At 42.9% G+C, this 24,161-nt stretch overlaps 1 protein-coding gene across 1 annotated transcript; it reads right to left on the minus strand.

The window, feature by feature from the left end:
• On the minus strand, positions 1–22,023 carry ARL6IP5 (ADP ribosylation factor like GTPase 6 interacting protein 5). Its single transcript, XM_045861992.3, has 3 exons — positions 21,550–22,023; positions 4,568–4,785; positions 1–1,648 (listed from the first exon to the last, which is right to left on the minus strand). The coding sequence occupies exons 1-3, from the start codon at positions 21,723–21,725 to the stop codon at positions 1,476–1,478; spliced, it is 567 nt and encodes a 188-aa protein (XP_045717948.1). The 5' UTR covers positions 21,726–22,023; the 3' UTR covers positions 1–1,475.
• Between the last annotated feature and the right edge of the window lie 2,138 nt (positions 22,024–24,161).

The raw sequence follows: 24,161 nt of genomic DNA on the forward strand, positions 1-24,161 counted from the left end.
AATCTTTGATAAATTTTATTCTCCATATTTGGGTAACGGTACAAACTACACCATGTCTATGAAGTCACAGTGCTGTCGCTGTACTAGAAAGGAAGGCTGCAGGTTGGCTGAGAAATTAAAATGCAAGACAAAGCAGGAGGAACATATGCTGTTGTTTCTTATTTTAGGACGTACAGAGAGTCTCTTCAGTAAGTACTGCTCCAGTTGTCTTCATAATTCAGTGTTAGGGAAACCCAAATGTTTTCTGTTCATCTATGAAATCACTCAATTGGCAAGCAAAACATTTTGTATCATCTATTTCTAAATACAGGAGAAATAAAAGGAAGGAAGTACCAGGATATACACACTCATGCTATCTTGATGCTAATGCCTTATCTATAAAAACATACGGTTGTAACCATTGCTATCTAAAATTTTTATGAAGTGCGAAAGCCACTGATGACTCCCATTTTCATAAGTCTTTGCTTGGTCACCTACAGATGCCTTTCAGATTTCAAAAGACCAACCATTATTGTTCTCTTTGTGCCCCTAAGAAATCAAAACAGTGTACATTGATTTCCTTCTTTCTAAATGTTCCAGTTAAAAACTAAACAGAGAAAAAAATATATAGGAAACATTATCTTGGACACCTTTTTGTCAAAACAACAAAAAATGTGCAATACAAACAGAACTCAAGTTTTATTTTTTTGTTGTTGCTTTTTTTGACAAGACTGTCAAGAATAATATAGGTTATATAGCTATAACCTTAAAGAAGGTGATATTTAGGTTGCAACAAAATACCTGCTAGTGAAAAGGCATTACTAGCATTTCAAAAATTTACAAAAATTTGACAAAATATTCTCCTAAACAGCTATCTTTATACTTGTAAACAAAATAAAAACAACTGGTTTATCCAGTTTCCACTGCATGTCAAACAGGCGGCAAAGTGATACAGATCATCTTTGATTTTAAAAGAAAAGTAATTAAAAGCTAAATTAGTTTAGACTGCACATATTATAGTCCCAGGGAATATTTTTGGAGGAGGACGCTGGGGTGGGGGGGTGGGGGCAGGATTAAAACAGGCTAATGTGTGATATCTACTTTAACAGTTGTTGTTTTTTTTTCATTTACTTATATTGCCTTGATTGCCTTACAATTAGTTTTTTCCCTACAAGCTAACAGTACTGTTGCTATACAATGCAAAATTCTTTTTCTTTTATTTCTCTACAGAAGTAAGTGTGATCCATTTCCTATCAGTTTGCATAAACACACTTGAAACTTCAGGCATAATAGGAGGGCAGTTTTCTTGTGGGTTCTGAGGGCTTCTCTTTGGAACATCGGAGATGTTAACAGTTGGGCCTATACATGCATGCTGCCACAGATAGGTGGATGGTACAGGAGCCTCCTAGTTCGAGAACACAAACGGGAAGTAGGTCTGGATAAGGGCAAACTGCAACTTGATGTCCACCGCAGCCCTATCAGCAGGTCAGCCGTATTTACTCCTTCACTTTGCTGATATAGTCAGCGATTTTGGAGACATTCTCTTCCTGCTGTTCTAGGGCATCTAGGACAATGCCCATCGGTGTCCTCTTCAAGCCTATTCCCTCCATTTTATTCTCCAGTTTGTTCTTGAGGTTCCGGAGTCTCAATGACGCGTGGATGAACATCACTGTGGGGAAGTGAAACCTGGTTAGCATGGAAGCAACTGTTCTTTGTCCGCCTCAACCTTAAGCTCCCTGTCTTCACACTTTGGGGAAACTGCCTCAGTTAACTGAAGACAAGTTCCGATCTCTAATTGATCCAAGTCCTCAAAGGGATCCTTGGACTTGGTCTAAAGCTCTTCTTCGTAAAGTCACATATTAAGTTTTCTTTGTGTGTGAAGGTAAACGTATTCAGCAGGAAGGACCCTAATCTGGCAACCACACTCCCTCCCGTTGATTTGTTAACTTTCTGCTGCTGGCTTAAATGCCTTGAACTTCAGTGAACCGACAGGATTCCAATTTACATAAAAACCGACTTATACAAAGTTTTCCAGAAAGGAACTCATGCTCAGTTCACAGATTATCTTCCTGCAGGAAGCATGCAGGTGAAGTCCACCTAGGATGTGCCTCCCGAGGGGCAGTTTTCCAAAATGCTGGATATAGATGTACAGAACTAATGGTTTTATAGATCTCAGGTACCTCAAGGTTCCCCAAATTTGCTTCATCACTTACAATTAGTTATGTTTGTTTACTAAGAAACATTCCCAGGCCCCTCTCCTGGACCTCCTGAACCAGAACCATAAAGGGATGGGCCTAGAATCTGTATTTTAAACAGGTACAGCAGTGATTTTCAAACTCCTGCGCACAAATAAATCACCTAGAGAGCCTGTTAAAAAGAGGCAAATTCCAGGTCTCCACCACCCAAAATTCAGACCAGTAAGTCTGAGGTAAAGCTCCACAATGTAAAAAGCCAATATTCACTCTAGATGATTCTCATATATGTGATCTTGGACCCTCATTTTGGGAAACACTGATGTGCATTATATCTGGAGACTTACAATCTAGACTGGCCTTTGGAAACACTTGAGGAGCTTTCTAAAAATACAGGTTTTGGGAGGACCGCTCTCAACTCACAGAATCAAGATCTCTAAGGGATCTGGCTGGGCAATCCATTTTTTTAAAAGTGTCCTGTATGATTCTGACAATCATCAAGGTCTATGAGTCACGAATCCTGTCTAATTTCCTTATTTTATAGATGAGTGAACTGCAACCCATATAGGATACCTGGTCCAGATCACATGGCTAGTTTTCAGCAGGTCTAGGAATAGAAATCTGGACCCTTGGGGCGCCTGGGTGGCTCAGTCGTTAAGCATCTGCCTTCAGCTCAGGTCATGATCCCAGGGTCCTGGGATCGAGCCCCGCATCAGGCTCCCTGCTCAGCGGGAAGCCTGCTTCTCCCTCTCCCACTCCCCCTGCTTGTGTTCCCTCTCTCGCTGTCTCTCTGCCAAATAAATAAAATCTTAAAAAAAAAAAAAAAAAAAAGAAATCTGGACCCTTGACTCTCTACCTATGATCTATTTCATTACACTGGCCTGTCTCAGGCCCTGATGTGGAAAGGTACTGAAGTTAACAAGCTGTGTGTAAAAGCAGACTCTTTGAAATACTAAGCCTCTAGCACATAAGGAAAACTTCAGGAATATTTCAAAAAGTCTGAATTTGCTGATTCAAATATTTTGTCCAATAAGGGGCACCTGGCTGGCTCATTTGGAAGAGCATGCGACTCTTGATCTTGGGGTCATGAGTTCGAGCCCCACATTGGGTATAGAGTTTACTTAAATATTTAAAAACAAAAACACATATCTTGGGGCGCCTGGGTGGCTCAGTTGGTTAAATGACTGCCTTCGGCTCAGGTCATGATCCTGGAGTCCCGAGATCGAGTCCTGCATCAGGCTCCCTGCTCGGCGGGGAGTCTGCTTCTCCCTCTGACCCTCCTCCCTCTCATGCTCTCTGTCTCTCATTCTCTCTGTCTCAAATTAAAAAAAAAAAAAAAAAAAAAAAACCCACATATTTTGTCCAATAAAGTGTGGGATTCATCCATAGATATTCTGGGCTTAATCTAACATAACTCCAAATAAGCAACTGATTTTATTTAATGAAATAAATGCACATGTGAAGTGCTATTAAAAGTTAAAGGGATCTTCTTGTCACATAATACATAATTTTAATTAGATTTCTGCTGATGAGGCTGGAATTATATCTGTTCTCTATTTCAGGTTTCAAGTGTTTGGGATCTCAGTAAACAACGCATGTAAAATTTAGAAAATACCTAGTTCTCTCCACCAAAATTGGAGTACTTGGTAACTGTATTCTGGGCCAATTATTCTTACAGACTTAGGGCACTTTGATACTGAACGTGATCTACTGAGTAGGCAGAGAGTAAATAGTTTATTTCCAAATGAAATACATTCATTGTGTGTCAGGACAGTATGAATGGCACTTAAAGATTGAGAACAGACTCGAATATTCAACAAATCTGGAGGCCGTTGTAGGCTGTGCAAGTTTCTTGCCATGGGAGTTGGGATTTGTATTTCTTTTGTGCAATGTTGTTTTTTTTTTTTTTAATTTTTTTTTTTTTTTAAGATTTCATTTATTTGCGAGAGAGAGAATGAGAGACAGAGAGCATGAGAGGGAGGAGGGTCAGAGGGAGAAGCAGACTCCCTGCCGAGCAGGGAGCCCGATGCAGGACTCGATCCCGGGACTCCAGGATCATGACCTGAGCCGAAGGCAGTCGCTTAACCAACTGAGCCACCCAGGCGCCCCTCTTTTGTGCATTGTTGTATCCCCAGAAGAGTGTCTGGCACGGAGCAGACACTCTTATAATATAATATATATATTCCACTCTTACGTATAATTCCACTCAATATATATTTGTGGAATTAGGGAACCATCAGGCCTTGATCTGCTGTGGCAGAAAATTCTGATAATTTTGCAGACATGCTGACACACATAAAGAACAGGTTAGGAAATTTCCAATGAATAATCGCGCCTACATGGATTTTTCTTTTTTTTTTTTATGGCATAAGAGAAGAAGACTGAGGTTCACTTACGCAACAAAGGAAAAGTGATGCCAAACACAAAGACCATGACTCCCCCGAACATGGATATGAGGAAGTAGCTAGCCAACATGACCACCATAACAAATGTCGTGGGATACTGCTTCTTCATCCGGCGGAGGATGTCTTTGTTGTGGGCTGCCCACACGAACCCTGTGAACACGAGCACCACTACAATGCCTCCAAGGATCATGTTGAAGGGGCTCAGGAACCTGGAATATGAAGAAAAGGGGGAGACTAGGTCAGCACTGGTAGCAGCCGGGTGTGAAGATGAGGAAGGTGAGGAGGAGTCAAATCACATGTTGAGTACTTAGCATTTTATCTAAATTGTCTCATTTAATCCTCATAATGCAATGAGGTAGATACTAATTATTCATTTCTCAAATGAAGAAACTGAGGCATGGAGGTGAGAAAATGGTGGGGCCAAGATTGACACTGACCAGCAAACTGGTCAGTCCATCTTATTAGAGGCCCACAATTTTCAAAGACATTTTCCCCCCAAAGTCCATACATGGTTTGTATTTTTTTTTTTTTTTGTATTTTAAAACATATTAAAATATGTCTGAAGAATCATCTGGCATCTTGCTGTTTCTATAGCTGGACAACTTCGATCTTGTTCATCACCTTGCCAAACGGTTCCTTTTTCAGAAACACAGGTACCATCCAAACTTTTTATGATACCTTTGTTTTCAACTGTTGTGCTTTGCTGAACCAGAGCAGCTGAATTTGATACATGTTCAATGTCATTTCCTTCAAGAATTAACTCATTCTCCTGGGCTTGAGATACTGAACAAGCAAAGCCTCATCCGAACCCTGCAGATGTATTTTTCACCCGAGAAATTTTGGATCTCAACGAGAGAACCATTCTTCCGGATAACAACATTGCTGGGGAAGTGAGCATAGCCGGACCTCCGCCTGTAATGGAAGCCCAGTGTAATGCCCTTGCTCACGTTCTGTACGTGTTTATGGGTAGTGCGAACAGGAGCCTGTCCCTTTCTCTTGCCCCACGTTTGTCAGCCCTGAGCCTCTTCTTTCTCCTTCCAAGAAGACTGAGTACACTGATGAGACTGACGTCCTTTCACGATCACTGTGTGTCCCTGCAGAGTGATGTTGACATTTGCCGGAACATCACCATTCCGATTGCTGAGAACGGTCTTCATTCTCACAGTAAATGCGGCAAAGAGCTAAGAGACTTTTAAAATTTAAAAGAGACTGCCTCTTTTGGAGGGGCTGTTTCGCTTTCATTACATCCCGGGCTCTCGTGCACACCGGAGACAATGCTGACATATTTTCTGAGCTCTTCAGGTTTATCTAAATCCTCACAGAAGCTACCACAACAGATATATGCAGAGGTCCCATGATGGCCTCCATGGGCCAGACCCAGTCTATTGTCACATTTGTGCTTGGATGGTACAGTGTTTAAAAAAACATTTATTTGAATCCCAATGTGTTGAAAAAATCCATACAACTTGGGATTTCTAGCTTCTCCTGTAAACAAGAAACTCTAACAACAGTAGGCCCACTTTTCCACACGTCAACGACTGGCTGGAGCATCTTCTCTTTCAGATAGAATAAATGCTCTCCAGTTAGCCCCCCTGTCCCCACCGCCATCTACTGCATGGCCCTCACTGAGCCGCCATTCATCGCTGCTTGTCTAACAGCTGCCCTGCACTGCTCTCTTACATAACCTGCCTGGCCCATGGAGGCATCGGAGTCTATGACTCCTGGCACAGAGACTCCATTGTGATTCTTTAAAAGGGCCGAGAGTGTCATTAGATGAGCTACCAACTGAGATTTCCAAGCACAGAGCCTCCGGCTTCATTGTTACATGAGCCAAAGGTTATACTACTGTTGATAAGAAAGAGGAAAACGAGACCCAGTATTTCATAAGTAAGAAGGATTGGGTATTGTGGCCCCACTACCACCCAACCCACTGTGTCTACACAGCCCTTAATATGACATTTGTGGTCAGCTAGTACAATTGAGTTACTAACTTTTTACCCTCACAACAGGCTTAACGAGCATTTTACTTGGGAAGGACAATGAAGGTCAGCGTGTTTTCATCACACTCTGAATATCAACGTGACTGATTTGGAAATGAGGGACGGGGTTGGGGGGGGGAACGGGAATGGGAGGTGATGCCAAGAGCTTACTTTCTCTGAAATAGAACAGATGAAGGATTCACACTTATAGTAGGGTTCATATTTGGGATAACTAAGATTTTTAAAAAAAAAAAAATCCCTTTACATTTTAGCTCTAATTCTGCCTTCTGAAACACAAAAGCTAACTGAAATAGTTTCAAATAAGAGTAGAAGTACCACATACCTTAATGGGCAAAATCAGGGATATAATCAATGTGAAACTGCTTTGGAAAAGTTAAAAATTTCTATTAAGATGCATGGAATTGGGGCGCCTGGGTGGCTCAGTTGTTAAGCGTCTGCCTTCGGCTCAGGTCATGATCCCAGGGTCCTGGGATCGAGCCCCGCATTGGGCTCCCTGCTCAGCAGGAAGACTGCTTCTCCCTCTCCCACTCCCCCTGCTTGTGTTCCCTCTCTCTCGCTGTGTCTCTGTCAAATAAATAAATAAAATCTTTAAAAAAAAAAATGCATGGAATTAAACCACATGGCCATAAGTGGTAAGAGTAGTGTAGTAGGACATAATTTAGAGCTAAACCCTATAGTAGTAAGTTGCTTATTTCACTCAAAACTCTTGCAAATATTCATCCCCTTCCAGGCAATAAATCTCCCCCTCAGCATAGAGTCAAAGGAAACAAATAAAAATGCAAAGACTGAGTTGTAACAATCGTCACATGAGTGGTATTTATGATGAAAAACTTTTAGAAGTAACATACATGGCCACCAATTTACCAGAGATGGTATATGCAGCTATTTTTAAATACTCAATAATATGGAAAGATATTAATAATATATCGAGTGGGTAAAAGTAATCATAATACATTCTGTTTGGTGGATTTATATATGTTATGTAGCTGAGAAGTAGAAATTTTTATAATTAGTACATTATTTTGCAATCAGAAATAAAATGAACATATAAGAAAGGCAAATATAAAAATATAAAAGCAACTGCTCCCTAGCCTAAGACCCAGGCTTGGCACAGGCCAGCTACAACCGCCCACCTTTACTTCCATTGTCTCTCTGACAACATTAATGCAATTGCAATTCAGATGCCACAGCGAAGCTGTTCCTTCTCCCACCCAAACCTTGGTTCCCTGCCGATTCTCCAGATCCTCTTGTGGCCAGGTGCGCCACCCCACTCCCCCACACTTTCCCAGCATCCAGCAATTAAACTGTTCTGTCTGTTGTTCACCAGTTCTTTATCATCTGGGTCCACAGAGTCACTCTGTACTTTTTCTGTTTTAAAATTTTATCTGGGTTATGCTGTACCTTCTGCCCAGATCTGGGAAAGGGAATAGGCCTGGGGAAGGGAAGAACTGGACAGGGCAAAAACAAAATCTTTCTCAGCAGGTGGTAAGGAAACTGAGTGGAGAGGCCCAGAAATTGTTACCGATTAATAAATCTCATTCCTAGCACTCAAAAGATTCCAAAAAGAGTTATACTGAAAGACTGGAGCAGTTATACTGGGTAGGAGCATCGTGGGTAGTTTATTCCCATTTGTTTATTAGTTTCACCCAAATATTTTTGAGCTGTAAAGAAAAGCAAAGATCAACATTAACGCAAAAAACTAGAGTGGAGAGTTCAAGTTTAAGGAAACTGCTTTGCATAAACTGCAAATAAAAGATGGTTGGTTGGTAGCAAACTAGCAAAGTATCCTACTCAGTTCTATCTAGAATGCCTACTAAAATAATTCGTGACGTGAAACATACAACAAAAAGTATGCCAAGCTTTGTCTATTTTCCTCTGGACAAGCAAAGTACTTGGTGGCCATGTACGTTACTTCTAGAAGTTTTTCCTCTGGACATTCATCTATGTTGAATGTCTAAATAAAGCCCAGGACAAAGAACAACAAAAAATCCAGGCCTGACTTAAGCAATTCCAAATTTGCTTTTCACCTGTTCCTGTTGCTCATGTTCAAGGGAAAAGACCGGAGCACAGAGCCCTATAGAACTGGTTTTAGCTTACAACACACCCAGCCACAATCTATAATTAGAAAGTAACCAAGTTTCCAAGCTGGAAAAAATGAACAAAGTTACTCGGAGCAGAAATGGTTTTCTTCCTTATTCTTAAGTCCCATTCCATTCTAACAAAGAGTAAAATTTGTACCACTCCAATGCCTTGGCACCTACTTGCACTTGGAGGAAAATAAAACACATACACCACCCTCTAGAGTTTAATTTCATTTTCCAGTGAGTACAGGAACGTGTGAGCCAGTTCTCATCTGCGATGAGTGAAATTTTTTAGTCAACAGCTGGGCTCTTAGTCATGCCAGTCACAATAAAGCCCAGGAAACTTTAGGCAAAAACTCCCATAAATATGCTACCCCAGCTTTCATGGGGACAATTGCCACTGGGCTTGGATGGGTGGAGTTTCATTTACTGGTAGTCCCCGAATGAAAAAGGGTGGGAGGAAGGGAGGCAGGAAGATAGAGGGAAGGGGGAAGGACAGAGAGGGGTGAGGGGACTGAGGGAGAGAGAGAATATAATTTTCTGATAGGACCTAGTTCAACAAGCCAAAAGCATTCAGTGTTTTTCTAATGTGAGGCAAAAACATATACCTACATACATATGCATTCTATTCCGTAAGTAACTGAGTAAATAAGTAAATAAATGTAATGGTTAAAAATTCTACTGGAAATATTGACGGTTGTGAAAAGGTTTACAACCCTATCACAGAATCCTGTAGTAGAGTGTTCAAAGATAAATAGCTTCAGTCCCATTGCACAGATGAATAAACTGAGGCCCGGAGAAGTGAAGAAACACATTCGAAGGGGTCTAGGGGAGAGGAAAGGGTGCCAGCTGATGTAACCGTGACAGCAATTCATAATATAGCCCTTTGTGTATTGTTAAGCAGCTACAGGACTCCAGTCCCCCTTCCCCCACACCCACCCATTCTCGGTATTCTTCCAATTGGGGTCAGGAACAAAGAATCATTCTGGGAAATCCCTTAGCATTCTGGTTTCTCTCTGAAGCAAGGTGGCTATGAGCAGGTGTGGACACGGGGTCCTGAATGTGCCAACACGATTCAGCTAGCTAGAGCTATAGTTTCAGCATAAGTTCCTGAAGTGGGGGGGGACCAAAAAACTTGGCTGATCACAGAATTTTAGAGGTAGGGCAGATCTTGAAAAAATATATCTCATTCTACACATAAGCAAGCTAAGGAACAGGTTAGTAAGTATGCTCCAAACCCATAAACTGTAGAGTTGGCGATAGATAAACGTTTACCAAAACGGAGATCCTCAGATCAAGTTGAGTGCACCATTGGTAATTCCCAGCAACTGCAAGGACCACAAGAGCCAAAAAGGCAGTGCAATACTTCTAGAGCAGTAGAAGCCGCTTTGCCCCGAGTTCCAATTTTCTAACCCAAAAAAGGTATTTTTGTAGTTGGGTTCCTGAGGAAGCCTGACTCACCAAGAAAGGAGGGAAACAATTTACTTACAGTGGATTTCTCTAAATTGGTGATGTTTTTCTGTGGTCCTTAAACAGCCAGAGGGGTCATTGCAAATAATTCACCCATCCATTTCCTTGCTTCTCCTTGCTCTTAGAATAAAAACAGTTCGTTACACAGGCTCCAAGGGCCAGCTATGTGTGCTGCCAGGCCACCGCATACCACTGTGTAATTTGTACCTGGCACAAGGAGGCCTGGCTGGGGTGGTAAGTGGGGGGCTACAATCCAGGCCAGATTTGACTCACTAACCAATTTGGCTTAGGCTGCATCTGCTAGGAGTAAGGAGTGCTTTCAATAATCAGTCTGAGGGGGCGCCTGGGTGGCTCAGTTGGTTGGGCGGCTGCCTTCGGCTCGGGTCGTGATCCTGGAGTCCCTGGATCAAGTCCCGCATCGGGCTCCCTGCTCGGCGGGGAGTCTGCTTCTCCCTCTGACCCTCCCGACCCTCCCCCCTCTCATGCTCTCTCTCTCAGTCTCTCTCTCTCAAATAAATAAATAAAATTTAAAAAAAATAATAATAATCAGTCTGAGGGAGCCTGAGGGCTAGCAGCAGCCCTGCCTGTGGTCTTTTCCTATGCCACCTCCTGATTCTACACCCCGTCCTCTGGGGCTTCGATCTCCCTCTAGACCTTGCCCTGTCTCTGGCCCCCACAGGCCTGCGCACAAGCCATTCTCTGCCTGATTCACTCCTACTTCCTTCAAAACCCAGCCTAATCAGCCCTTCTTCTGTCTCTGGTCACATCAGAGCCCCGTATAGTGGTGCTCCTCCTTCCTAGCCTCATCACAGTGGTGGTGTTACATTTACTTGAATGAGGATTGGATGCATGTTTGTCTCCCACTGGATTAAGCTCTATGAGGGCAGGGACTGTAACATTTTCTCCCTGGCACCTAGCACAAGGCCTGCCTGGCACACAGTAGGTATTCAATATATGTGTGTTGAAAGAAAGAAAAAGGGCGCCTGGGTGGCTCAGTTGGTTAAGCGACTGCCTTCGGCTCAGGTCATGATCCTGGACTCCCAGGATCGAGTCCCGCATCGGGCTCCCTGCTTCTCCCTCTGACCCTCCCCCCTCTCATGTGCTCTCTGTCTCTCTCATTCTCTCTCTCTCAAATAAATAAATAAAAATCTTTAAAAAAAAAAAAAAAGAAAAAAAGAAAGAAAAAAGGTAGGTAAGGATCTTGCGTATTTTCATGTTATTTAAAGGAAGCTCAGCAACTTTCCATGGGTATGAATCAAGTGACAGGAGGTTTCTCCCAGACAAATCACTATTATTCTCACTGCACACTAGACATTACTGGAGAAATAGTCCCTGTCTTTGTACCTTCATAGAGTTGTGATGAAAGGAACAGAGGAAAAAGAAAAGTAGGAAATATCATGCGTATGCCCGTGCAGATGTGAGGTAGAATGATTGTGACATGGTCAGAAAGGGCCCTTGGGCTTGCTGGCAGGAGGAACTTTGTAAGTCTTGCCACTGGTACGTGCTGGGGGTCAGGAGGGAGAGTGGGAAGCACAGGAGACTCATACTCCTGCAGACATGTCTAGATAGGCCCCTTTTGCTCTTTGATCCCTCAGATAACCCCAATGGCCTTCCGTGGTTATTTTGGTTTCCCAGCATGGCTTCCATCCTGGCAAGTACTATTTCTGACCACAAAGTATAGATGTAAATGTATAAATCAGCTTTGAGTCAATGTGATCAGGGTCACCTTGGCCTAATAATCACCAGGTAAAGGAGACTTTGGAGCAGTTAAGGTGGGATGGGAGCCCGCCTCTTTTGTCACAGAAAGGGCGTAGTAGCCTAACGTTGAGATTTTTCTTAACCACTTGAATTAGGAAGACCCACAGTATTTATTGTATCCTTGTTGATACTATTTGTTGCATCCTGTCCACTTGGCACCATGAAACTAAACATTCAAATGATCCACTGTCTTGGCAGCAGCTGGCATGTTTAAAGTATTCACAGTAAGACATACCTTATGAACTTCCATGTTTTCTTTTGTGTTTATTAAGCTAATTGCTTATTTTATTCTTAATAAACAGTGAGTTGGGCCTGGTTTAGAAGCCATATATCTCAGACTTCCCACAGTGATGGAACTTCAAATGATCTGATTAGCTTGCAACTGTTCCTTTTTAAACTTTATATTCGGGCAAATTTCTACCATATACAATGTTAGAGAGAATGGTATAATGGACCCTCATGTATACTCATCATTGCTTTCAACAATTAGGAACCTATGGTCACTCTCACAACAGATAGTCTTTTGGAACTGAGGTGGAAAGATCTTTTGTTTACAAACTGTTCCTTCTGAATCCTTTCGGTAGAGTAAATTCAATTGTTTTCCCATGGCAGGTTCTTACAGCGCTGAGAAGGCTGGGGATGGGGAAATGAGCCCGGTGACACATAATCTTCCTTCCTATAAGGAGGCTCCTGTCTGTTTACCTCCCACCAACACCCAATTTCTGCATTCCCTTCTGTTTCTCTGAGACAGGGAAAAACCACACTGATGGCGTATGGAAGCGGATTATAGAAGCAGGAACCAAAGCCTTGGTTTTCTACTTCAGACGGACTTTCTGCCTTCTGCGTGGTGTCTCCGTTAGTGATTGCTCCATGGAAGGGCAGGCTGGGAAATCCTGTTTATGGTAAATCCTTGCAGAAGGGAGAGGCAGCCTGCAGCTTTTGTCTGAGATCACAGGCATGAAAGTGTTCTCTGAAACAAGGAGCAAGCCTATTGCAACAAGACAGAGGAGGATGTTATGGGTATGTATTCTGAAGCTGAGTGATAAGGGATAGAATTCATCTGTCCAAAAGGAAAAGAATAAGAAATTTCCAACAGTGCTGCACATTTTGGTATTAAGGTCAAGTTCATCTTTTAGAATTGGATTTCTTATGCAGAGCTCTCGGCCCCTACTAAGTAGATTGAGAGCTTTTGCCTTCTAAGAATGGGGCCAGGAATCCAAAATATGCTCATTTGTACACATATCCAGAATCATTATAAATCCTAATGTGGGAAGAAGGAGACAGAAACTACCATCCCCAGGCTGATGGTGGCAGGGAATATATTTTTTTTAAAGTGTCCGGGGAAAAGTCAAGAACAAGGTTGCATAAGTGGTGTCCGAGGATTTAATAAAAGGCAATCCTTATTTGACGAAGAATTTTGAGATTAAAATTTTATTGAGCACTGACAGACCTCTTAAAGTTCTGTACTCAGAAGAAGCACGTAACCCATGAAGGAAAGACATATGCCTGCATTACATGTGCCTCAAGTGCAGATAAAGAGGGATGGGAGGGCAGGAAGGGATTAATTCTGGGAGGACTGGGAAGGCAGGGTGGAGCTATACTCCTGCTCGTATCCTTGGTGCCTACACAGTATCTGACACACAGCAGGTGCTCAGTAAATACTTATTCAACTGAATAAAAGACATCTGAGCTGCAGGGGAGGATGGGAAGGAAAGGTATAATTATCCTTTCCCCCGTCCACATACTCAATGCCTGTCCCATTTTCAACACCTGAGTTTTGAAATTTGGGATAATAATGCACAAAGGAAAGAAGGTAAGTTGAAAAGAATGTGTTTATGTAGGTGCATATTTTTGTACACTTGCTATCCTTGTATAAAAATTAATTATGTCTGTAGTTTCATCTTGCTGCCCCTCTAGACTCTAAACACGATGCAAGTCGGAATCACAGTGTCTTACTCTCCACTGTATCTCCTAGCCCGGTGCCTGAGAAGTTGGCAAATGCTTCATAGTCTTTGTGTAGCGAAAGAAGCAAAAAAGAGAAGCAAAAAAGAGAAGAGTAATATTGTAGCATTGGCGTGGAAGCTGATTAATCTCAAAAACAGAATTTTCTGCTAGGTTTTGGCATAAAAGAACTGCAATTAATTCCATCTGCAAATGTTTTCATACATTCCCATCCAGGGCTCTCATATCCTTTTCTTCCTTTACCAACTAGAAACTTGGGTTTTTCATCCTTGCAGCATTAAAAGGTACAAACAGTTTGACTATTTTTCAATACCAGACATTGGCAGCCATAGGCCTCAAATATATTATGGGACCACACTCATTTTAAAAAGATTAAAGTAACGCTCTTTTCAAACAGAAGTACAAGCCTTCCAGAAACGCCTTGCCATTTCAAGCAACTACAAGCATAAAGTGGCACCTGGAATTTCCACCCTCTGGAAACACCCCCACAGGCCACATGGTGAAGAAGTACTTTAAGAATATATGGGCTCATTCAGCAGCTACACTGTGCTGTCTTAAAGGGGAGGCCTGAACATACACATCTGAAAATAAATGAGCCTTTTAGCTGGAGATGTACTGGAGGCATTTATATATTTGAAAATTTTGTGTGTGGTTGGTGCTTTCTGATGCCACGCCAGGAAATAAGACTCCTGATGGCAGGGAGGAATTTGTGAGAATAAGAAAAGCAAATAGAGCCCCCGGGTGGCTCAGTTGGTTAAGCAACTGCCTTCGGCTCAGGTCATGATCCTGGAGTCCCTGGATCAAGTCCCGCATCAGGCTCCCTGCTCTGCAGGGAGTCTGCTTCTCCCTCTGACCCTCCCCCCTCTCATATGCTCTCTCTCATTCTCTCTCTCTCTCAAATAAATAAATAAAATCTTTAAAAAAAAAAAAAAAAAGAGGGCGCCTGGGTGGCTCAGTTGGTTAAGCGACTGCCTTCAGCTCAGGTCATGATCCCAGGGTCCTGGGATCGAGTCCCGCATCGGTCTCTCTGCTCCTTGGGAGCCTGCTTCTCCCTCTGCCTCTCTCTCTCTGTCTCTCATGAATAAATAAATAAAATCTTAAAAAAGAAAAAAAAGAAAAAAGAAAAGCAAATAATACAAATGTGTGAGTTGGCGATGGAGCTGAATTTGGTTAATTAGGAGCTTCAGAATATTTGCAATATGACTTAACAGAGAAAGTATTTTACTTCATAACAATAAAAGAGGCTACTAATGATTAGCAGTTTTTGGTCCTATTTAGCCACACCAACTCCAGCCCTCACCATTGTGAAACTGGGAGTTTGATGGGATCAGTACTTCTCAACTTCAACCTGGGGGTGTATATCAGAATCACCTGGGGAGTTAAGATCCTGGACCCACCCAAGAAATATATATTCAGTATTTCTGAAGTTAACACCTGGGCATATGGGTACATTTATTTAAATTTTCTCAGTGGTTCTTTTGAACCAGACCAGACCAGTGCTTCTTAAATTTTAATGTGTCTTTGAATCATCTGAGACTCTTGTCAGAAAGCTGACTGATTCAGCAGGTCTGGGAGGGTGCCTGAAATTCTGCATTTCCAACAAGCTCCCAGGGTGAAAGATACTGCTGTTCCATGGCCCATACTCTAGATTTCTCCAGCTCAAATCTTTTGGCATTCTGTTAAGCACAGAAATTCCTGTCCATAACCAGAATGTATCACATACTGAGCACTTAAACTGCAAGGGCAATTAGGTGTTGCCTTTGCTTTTCACTTTGAAAATAGAGGCAGAGACTTCTATTGCTGTTTATGATATAAAAAGAATATCGAGGGGCGCCTGGCTGGCTCAGTCAGTGGAGCATGTGACTCTTTATCTCGGGGTTGTGAGTCTAAGCCCCACGCTGGGAATAGAGATTACTGAAAAAAAAAAGAATATCTAGTGCCAAGATGTATTGTGTAAAGAATGGAGGAGGTAAGTCATATCTTCTTCAATCTTAGGCATTTTCCTTTCTTGATTTAAAAAATGCAAAGCCACTTTCAGCAAAACACACACTTCCCAGCTTGTTATTCATGCTATTCCTTTTAAGTCACCCAATCTCTTCTGAAGTGACACCTAAATCTCAAAAAGAAACTGAAGTCTTCAAGGGAAGCAACACAAGTGTTTATAAGAAACACAAGTTACAATTATGACAAAACCACTAAAGTATATCCATCATCTAATACTTCTAAGAGAAGTCACAAGCTGTGAGAATTCCAAATATACCTAGAACCTAGGATTTAATATAATATCAGCAGCTACTGTTTAAATATTATCACTTGCTGGGCCTTAATGCACTTTATATTAATTAAGTCATGTAATTCCAATTTTATGGTAGTGGAACTCCAGAGCACATGAACTTTTAAGCAAAAATGAAGAAAAGCAACAGCCAGAATGCTGTCAAAAAATAGAAAGTGAGTTTGTGGAATCAGTAGAGTCTTCCAGGCAGATTAATAAAAGAATGATAGCATAACAGATTTAATAAATCAAGGATAATGATCAAAGCCATGTAAACTTCAAATCTGCTCCATTCTTAATGTTTGAAAAGTCAGAAGCCAGGAGCTAAAATCAAATTGTTTTGCTAAGAAACTGCCAAGAACTGTTTTTTGTAACTTGTTATAAACTAACTTGCATTTAGTGAAAGTGATCACCAAATTATCATGATTTTCTTAGCAACAGAGCTGTGGTTCTCCACCAGGGGTGATTTTGACCCCCAAGGGACATTTGGCAATGTCTGAAGGCAGTTTTTTTGAGGGCCTGGGGGCTACTGGCATTCAGAGGGTAGAGAGCAGGGATGTTGCTAAATATCCTAAAATACACAGGACAGCCCTCTACAACAAAGAATTATATGATCCCAATTGTCCATAGTACTGGTGTTGAGAAAGCTGGCAGGAGAGTATTTCACCAAAATTCTACAAGGGCAATATGAATCAGTGAAGAGTTTGAATTATAACCTTTTCTAAATGGAATGTTTACGCTGTAGTCATCTTAACCAATATGTAGCAAGTGCAGTCAGCAATGACCCAGTTAGAATCACTTTAGGAGCATGCTGTTGCTATGTACTAGCGTGCTGCTACGTGCTTCAAAATAATTTGTTCCATTAGGTAGGTTAAAAGTTGCCCCCGTGACTACATTGAGGCCTTCTGTTCATTTATTTACTCTGCATTCATCAACTGAGCATCTGCCAAATAGCAGGCCTCAGGGATACAGCAAGTAAAAGTAATGATAACGACGACAAGAAAAAGAAAAAGCAATCACAAACAAAACCCACAGTCTCTGGCCTCAAGGAATTTATAGTCCAGAGTGGAGACAGGTAAACAGACAACTTAAAAGCCTGTGAGGGGATTACCAGGAAAAATACAGGCATGGGTGTGCGGCCCAATTAACACAAGGAAGTGAGGGACAAAGGGAAAATGTCTCCTGTGCGGCCCAATTAACACAAGGAAGTGAGGGACAAAGGGAAAATGTCTCCTCAAAGAGATGGTACCAAAGCTGAGTCTTGAGGGAGAGGCAGGAGTAGGTGAGTTAGCAACTGGAGCTTGGGTGGATGGAGCTGTTGGGATAAAGATGCTATGTTTCTCACACCAACAATGATTAGAAAAAAAACACCACCACCACCACCACAATAATAAGTAACATTTGTGGAGCAAAAACTAAGAGCTGGACACTAGTCTAAGAGCCTTGCCTGTAGTAACTCGGATAATCTTCACAGAAGCCCTATGAGGCAGGTTCTATAATTAGTCTCATTTATAGATGAGGAGGCTGAGGCACAGGCACAGCTGAAGTCCAAGGTTACACAGCTAATGACTGGCAGTTGGGATTTAAAATTTACTTAATGTGGCCCTGGTGCCTGAACTCTTAACCACTACTTTATACTCTTTAAAGAGCCAGAAGATATGACAACTATCTTCAACAAGGACTGTTAGCTAAGAGACTTACTCAGAATTAATCTAAGAGGCAGAGTAGATCTATTGAGTGGAAGTCACATGCTTGGTAAACCAGGCTTTTAGGATGAAGACCAAACTTCTAACCATGGATTGATTACGAGGCCCTGCCTGATGAGGCCCTCAGATACAGATTTACCTCTATCCTAATCCCTCTTACTCTCCATCTTGGGAAAGGCAGCCCTTTCTGTTGTTTTTGGAGCTAGATGATATCCACTTGGTCTTCCCTCTTCTTTCCTGAGAGTTGGAAGAGCAGGCTTTCTGCATCCTGACTCAGGCCAGTTTTCAACACAGGAGAATTCACAGTTGAGGCTAGAGCCCTGCAACAATGCCCTGGAGGCCCCTCCTCACTACTAGGGGACAGAACCATTGAAGAACACCCTTTGAACATGGTCTCTTCCCCAGTAAACACCCAGGCCACATTTTCACACACACTCTATCAAGATACGGGAAACTATCAGATGCTGTAGAAGACAGCCCCCAACTCTGCTCTGACCCACCCATCTACTGACATCACTGAGAGGAGAGTTCTCTTTAGAATGAGAAATGTTCCAGAGTCAACTAAGCTCTCTGACCTTGAAGATATTTGGTTTCTTCCAGCTTTAAGAGATGAAACTTCATGACTCATAAGAAGATGGCACATTATGGCACATTAGGGGCACCTGGGTGGCTCAGTCTGTTAAGCATCTACCTTCGGCTCCAGTTGTGATCCTGGGCTCCTGGGATTGAGCCCCTCCTGGCATTGAGCTCCCTGCTCAGCCAGGAGCCTGGTTCTCCCTCTCCCTCTGCCCAGCCATCCCTCCCCCACCCGCACTGGCTCCTGTTCTCTCTCTCTCTCTCAAATAAATAAATAAAATCTTAAAAAAAAAAAAAGATGGCACACTGTTTAGAGCACAAGACTGCGTCTGTGACTTTGAGCAAGTCATTTATACTCTCTGAGTCTCAGGAATAATAGTAATCATAATAATATCTCATCTCACTGGGTTGAATGAGATAATGCACGTAAATGACTTAGCAAATACTTGGCACACAGAGCACTCAATACTCAATAAATGTTTGCTTTTATTATTGTTATTAGATTATAAAGAAAAAAAGTCATTTGTGGAAAAATCACTGACTGTGTGTTTGTGGATGCAGAGAAAACAGTTAAAGGTCATATACCAAATTTTTACTGGGGTATGAAGGAGAGGGAAATCTCGTATTTTACACACATGCAATTTTCAAAATAATTTACTGCTAGCCTGTGTCTTTTGTAAATTTTTAAAAATAAGAATAATAAAAAGTAAAGATGGCTATTTTTTACTTTTACCGTCAAAAAGTTCACTGCCAACCAACATTTCTTATTTAAAAAGGAAAATGGGAAGGGCCAACACTCCAAAACTGCCTGAGTGAGTAGGCTAAGGCACCATAATGAGGGAGCTATATTTAGTAAGGGGGCTGGACCCTGACCTTCACAGTGAAAAATGGATTCCAACAAAGCAGCAAGGCTGCCCAAGCCTGTGTCTGGTCTGGGCAGTACCCCTCTTTGAAAAGCAATAGTTTTCTCTGAACATTTGACTGGTCTGTGTCAAACCTTGCCGATATCTAACAAAACAAAGCAGGCAAAACAAAACACCTCATATCTAGATCACCAGATAGTATGTCTGGCTTGTTTCTTTACTAAGAGGGAGAAAAGAAAAAGAAAGCAAACCAACAGATGCAATCCTATACACTATTTATTACGTTTTAAAGAAATGTTTTAGTGTTCTGGAAAATGAGCCTCACGCATAAGGTTAGGGGAAGGTTCAGGAGGCAGCTGCCCCAGGCCTTAGGCCTGTCCTACCCTAGCTAATTTTAACTTGGCTGCCACTCTAATTCAGAGTCGTCTCAGAGCCTGTGCCCTCCACACACCAAGTCATTCTCAGAGTTTGTGATTCCTTAAGCAACCCAGAATGAGGATCTGTGCAACTGTCTACTGAATCCCACAAATGAGCATTCTCTTCTGCATGGGGGCAACGACCCTGAACCACATATGGAAATTGTGAACTCTCTCTGTGCTGTGTTCCTGGTCCTATAGCTTCTCAACAATTGTCACATGCCCTTGGGCTAGAAGTCATGTCTGATTGATCTTGGTGTTGTTTTGAGCTTGGCACAGAGAAGTGACTCAATAATAAATAAGCCAAAGATCAGCAAACCACCCTAAGAAACCACCCTATTTGGCCTTTCCCACACCCTCCAAGTTTGGATTTCTCCTCTTTCTCCCAGGCCAGCTTGTACTTTCCCTCTCTAATGGCAAGCAAGTTCCTTTATAAAATCTGAGGTTGGCTTTTTCTTTAAAGATGCATAGAATCAGCAAGATCTAGAATATCACCATCCTGCACAAGTGAGAGAAGCATTTCTTAAAGGGTAAACTACAAGAAAAGGTGGTTTCTAGTAAATCAGGTGTGTGTGTGCGGGAAGCGGGTGGAATCCTATGTAACACAGATGGAACCTTTTTATTTTAACATCTGTTATTGAGAAGGCCTTTAATACGATGAGACCACGGGCTAGGAAGTGAAGGAGAGAAAGTAGCCACGCCGGACGACTCCTGGATGAAAACGCAAGAGAACCCGGTTCCTAGAGTCAGGACAGCCTTCACCCCACACCGGGAGATGCGCCACCAGGAAACACCCACCCTCTTGCTCCCAAGCTCATCTTCCTCCTACAGTGCAGCGGGCACTAGGCGGATAAACCCACAAAGCGCGTTGCTTCTTGGGTGCCCTTTTTACACTAAAACCCCAGAATGCAGAGTTCGGATCCACACCCAGTCGCCCAAGGCTCCCAGGGCTGCGCCCCTTCCCGCCAGCCCCAGGATAGGGTTACACCACTTTCCTCTTTCTTTCTTTCTTTTTTTTTTTTTTTTTAAGATTTTACTTATTTATTTGACAGAGAGAGACACAGCGAGAGAGGGAACACAAGCAGGGGGAGTGGGAGGGGGAGAAGCAGGCTTCCCGGCGAGCAGGGAGCCCGATGCGGGGCTCGATCCCAGGACCCTGGGACCATGACCTGAGCCGAAGGCAGACGCTTAACGACCGAGCCACCCAGGCGCCCCTCTTTTCTTTTTTTTTTAAGCTTATTTATTTTAGGGGCACCTGGGTGGCTCAGTTGGTTAAGCGTCTTCCTTTAGCTTGGGTCATGATCCCAGGACCCTGGGACCACGACCTGAGCCGAAGGCAGACGCTTAACGACCGAGCCACCCAGGCGCCCCTCTTTTCTTTTTTTTTTAAGCTTATTTATTTTAGGGGCACCTGGGTGGCTCAGTTGGTTAAGCGTCTTCCTTTAGCTTGGGTCATGATCCCAGGACCCTGGGACCACGACCTGAGCCGAAGGCAGACGCTTAACGACTGAGCCACCCAGGCGCCCCTCCTCCTTCTTATTTTTAAAAGACTGGGGCGCTGCAAATACCTACAAGAGCCTAATCAGGGCACAGAGGAAAAATAAACGTCAGTTTTTCTTGTCCGAAGCTGGCAAAATTTCTTCACCCCTAGAAATGCCCCCACGTCTCCGCCCGAGGCCCGGTAAGGAAAAGGGGACCCCAAGATTGCTGCGGCCTCGCCCTGACAAGTTTCCACAGGCTTGACCGCTTGCACTTGCCAGGGCGGAGGCTGGGCTTGGAGAGCGTTTCCACATCCCGGGATCCTGTATGTACACCCGGAGCCCCACGGTGCCGCCCTCGATCAGTGCCCCGGAGGGGGACTCCACTTACCCCACAACGGAAATCATCATGGCAGCCACCACCAGGTAGTTGGTCTGATAATAGAGCAGGTTGCTCACCACGCGGTTGTTCCATTTGGAAATGTCCCTGAAGTCCGGCCGGGCGAAGCGGTCAGAGCCAGGGAAGAAATCGTCCCAGGCGCGGAGCGGGGCGAAATTCACGTCCATGTCTAGTCTCTCAGCTTCTTGTTCTTCTCCTCTGGAATCTGGCGGCGGCGGCGGCGCCAACCGATCTGCTAAGCTGGGTTAGAGGTGACAGCGGCTCACGCTCAGCGGGCTCTGCGGTTGGTGAGCAGCGGAGCGAAGGAAATTGGGAGCGGGCGGGCGTTTTTCTCTTCTTTACTTCTTGATTGGCTCTAAGAGGTTGGTTACAGAAAAAGTGGGGCCTCGCGACGGAGCAAGGGGCAGAATGCAAAATAGAGATGAAATAGAAAGAAACGAGCGGAAAACCCCAGTGTGAAGCGAGATGGCATTGCCTTCCCTGACAGTCCGAATACACACAGCCTCCTTTAAAATGCCCCCTTTTGAGTGTTCAACATAAGAATGTGTTCTGGATTTTAGGGAAATTTTTTGCAGCTGTTCAGATGCTAATCTAAGTGAAATGGAATGGAAGGCAACTATAGTGTTACTGGAAGATGAGCTGGTTTTGAAAACTGAGCAGTTACTAACCTCTGCACATCTGAATGCAATTCTCATGTTTTCTGTTTCACCATGAGTCACTATGAGTGAAATCAGGTTGGCAAAATGGGAAAGAAGAACATGTAGAATGGAAGGGTTGGCTTGTTATTTCACTTCTATTTTTTTGTTCTCCATCTCTATCTTCTCCAGACAAAATTATTGAACTACTGTGCTATTCTGATGCAGTGGGCACTCTAGGCACATCAGCCTTGAGCTGGGATGTTGTTCACCTTAGAAAGCAAACAATGGTCTGCAGTGACCAATAGTGTAGAGTAATTGCTTAGGGTTAGATATTACTGCTATTGTTACTAATAATAGCACAGGCCATGATTCATCTGTATGGTATTAATAATAGTGCGCTAACCTGATTTGTTTTCTGTGGTTTATAATGAATATCCACTGACTTTTCTCTATCTTGTTGCAATTTTATTGTTGTGGTTGTCTCTGAGTAGGCTTGATAGGGGACAAAAAGGTAGAAGATTTCAGTATGATGCCAACAGATATTTTGAGTCCTTTCAAGGCTCTGTGAAAGCACTCTGGGGGATTAAAAAAAAAAAAAGGTGAGAAGAATGCAGCCTTGCCCTGCCTTCAGGGATCTTGCAATGCAGTGGAAACACTAACTTAAATGTATTACAGTAAGAGGAGTGCTAGGTAGAGATGTGCCAGACCTTAGTGCTCAGTTACAGGAAGTTACAGGGTGTGGAAGAATTCCCTGGGGCTTAAGAATTTCAAGGAGCAACACTGCGGGCAAGCTGAGAAAATGATCTTGGTCATGACCAGCATACCAGCACCATTAGGACCCCACACCTGTTGGAGAGATCAGTGAGCATTCGGAGCTGTGACCAAGAACCTTCCAACTGCTCAGGACTGCATGACCATAAACTGTCAGATGTCTGTTAGTAATAATATGATTCCTCATTGATCATAGGCAATTGATATCCAGTAAACATTTGTTCTGTGAATTTTTATTTATTTGTTTAGAGGCACCTGGCTGGCTCAGTTGGTAGGGCGTGACTCTTAATCTCAGGGTCTTTAGTTCCACATTGGGAATGGAGCCTACTTAAAAAAAAAAAAAAAAAAAAAGAATGAATTTATTTGTTTAAACCTCCGAAGAGGTTTAAAAATAAAGAAATGAAAAAAAAACCGGATATAACTGTATTTAGCATGATTTCCTTCTCCCTCTCTCATGAAGTATTAACCATGCTTCTCTCTCTGGCTGCATACGAGAGAATTTGTTTTCCCACTACACATTTCTATCTTTGTCAAAATAATTTTAAATAAAAATGGACGCATCTGGAATCCTTACTTGATTTCAGGTACTCTTCGAAATGCTATTAGTAGCAGCACTTTGTCATTATTCATTCAGGGGTTGGCCTTCCTGCAGCTCCTATATCCACACTTGTGCTTCTAGATAGACCCATTCTGAATATTTATCTGTCTGTATACAAACCATAGTGGATAGTCTAATAGTTTATGATATATTACCTTTGAAATGAAATAAGTCTGTTTCATGTCTGTTACTTCCATTGCTGGCAAGGGCAGGTGGCTATTTCTAATTGGCCTGTCTGAGCCAATGGGAGTGCCTTGGTGTCATCTACCAAAACACCACCACAGGAGTCTAGGTGTTAGGCACATGGATGAAGGCCTAGATGCCTTTGCAGTCCTCTTCATTGTCCATCAGCACCCTGTTCCCAGGCCTCAGCTTCCTCCCTATGAAATGGGTAGGTTTGGACTAGATGATCTCTAAAGCACCTGTTGGTTTTTATCATCTGAGGGGGGCTGTGGAGCTTGCTGCCACTAATCGGAAGGTCTCCTCTCTGATCAGAGAGTAGCATTGCTGGGGCCCCGCCCGCATGAGTCTGTTTTGAAAAGCGTGGGCTTAATCTCAATGGTTTCTATCTGCAGAGTAGTCTCGGCAAAATTAAA

The sequence above is a fragment of the Mirounga angustirostris genome, unplaced genomic scaffold (genome assembly GCF_029215605.1).
Source record: "Mirounga angustirostris isolate CCGP_5_RB_7025 unplaced genomic scaffold, mMirAng1.0.hap1 SCAF_1, whole genome shotgun sequence".
In the NCBI taxonomy this organism is placed as follows: domain Eukaryota; kingdom Metazoa; phylum Chordata; class Mammalia; order Carnivora; family Phocidae; genus Mirounga; species Mirounga angustirostris.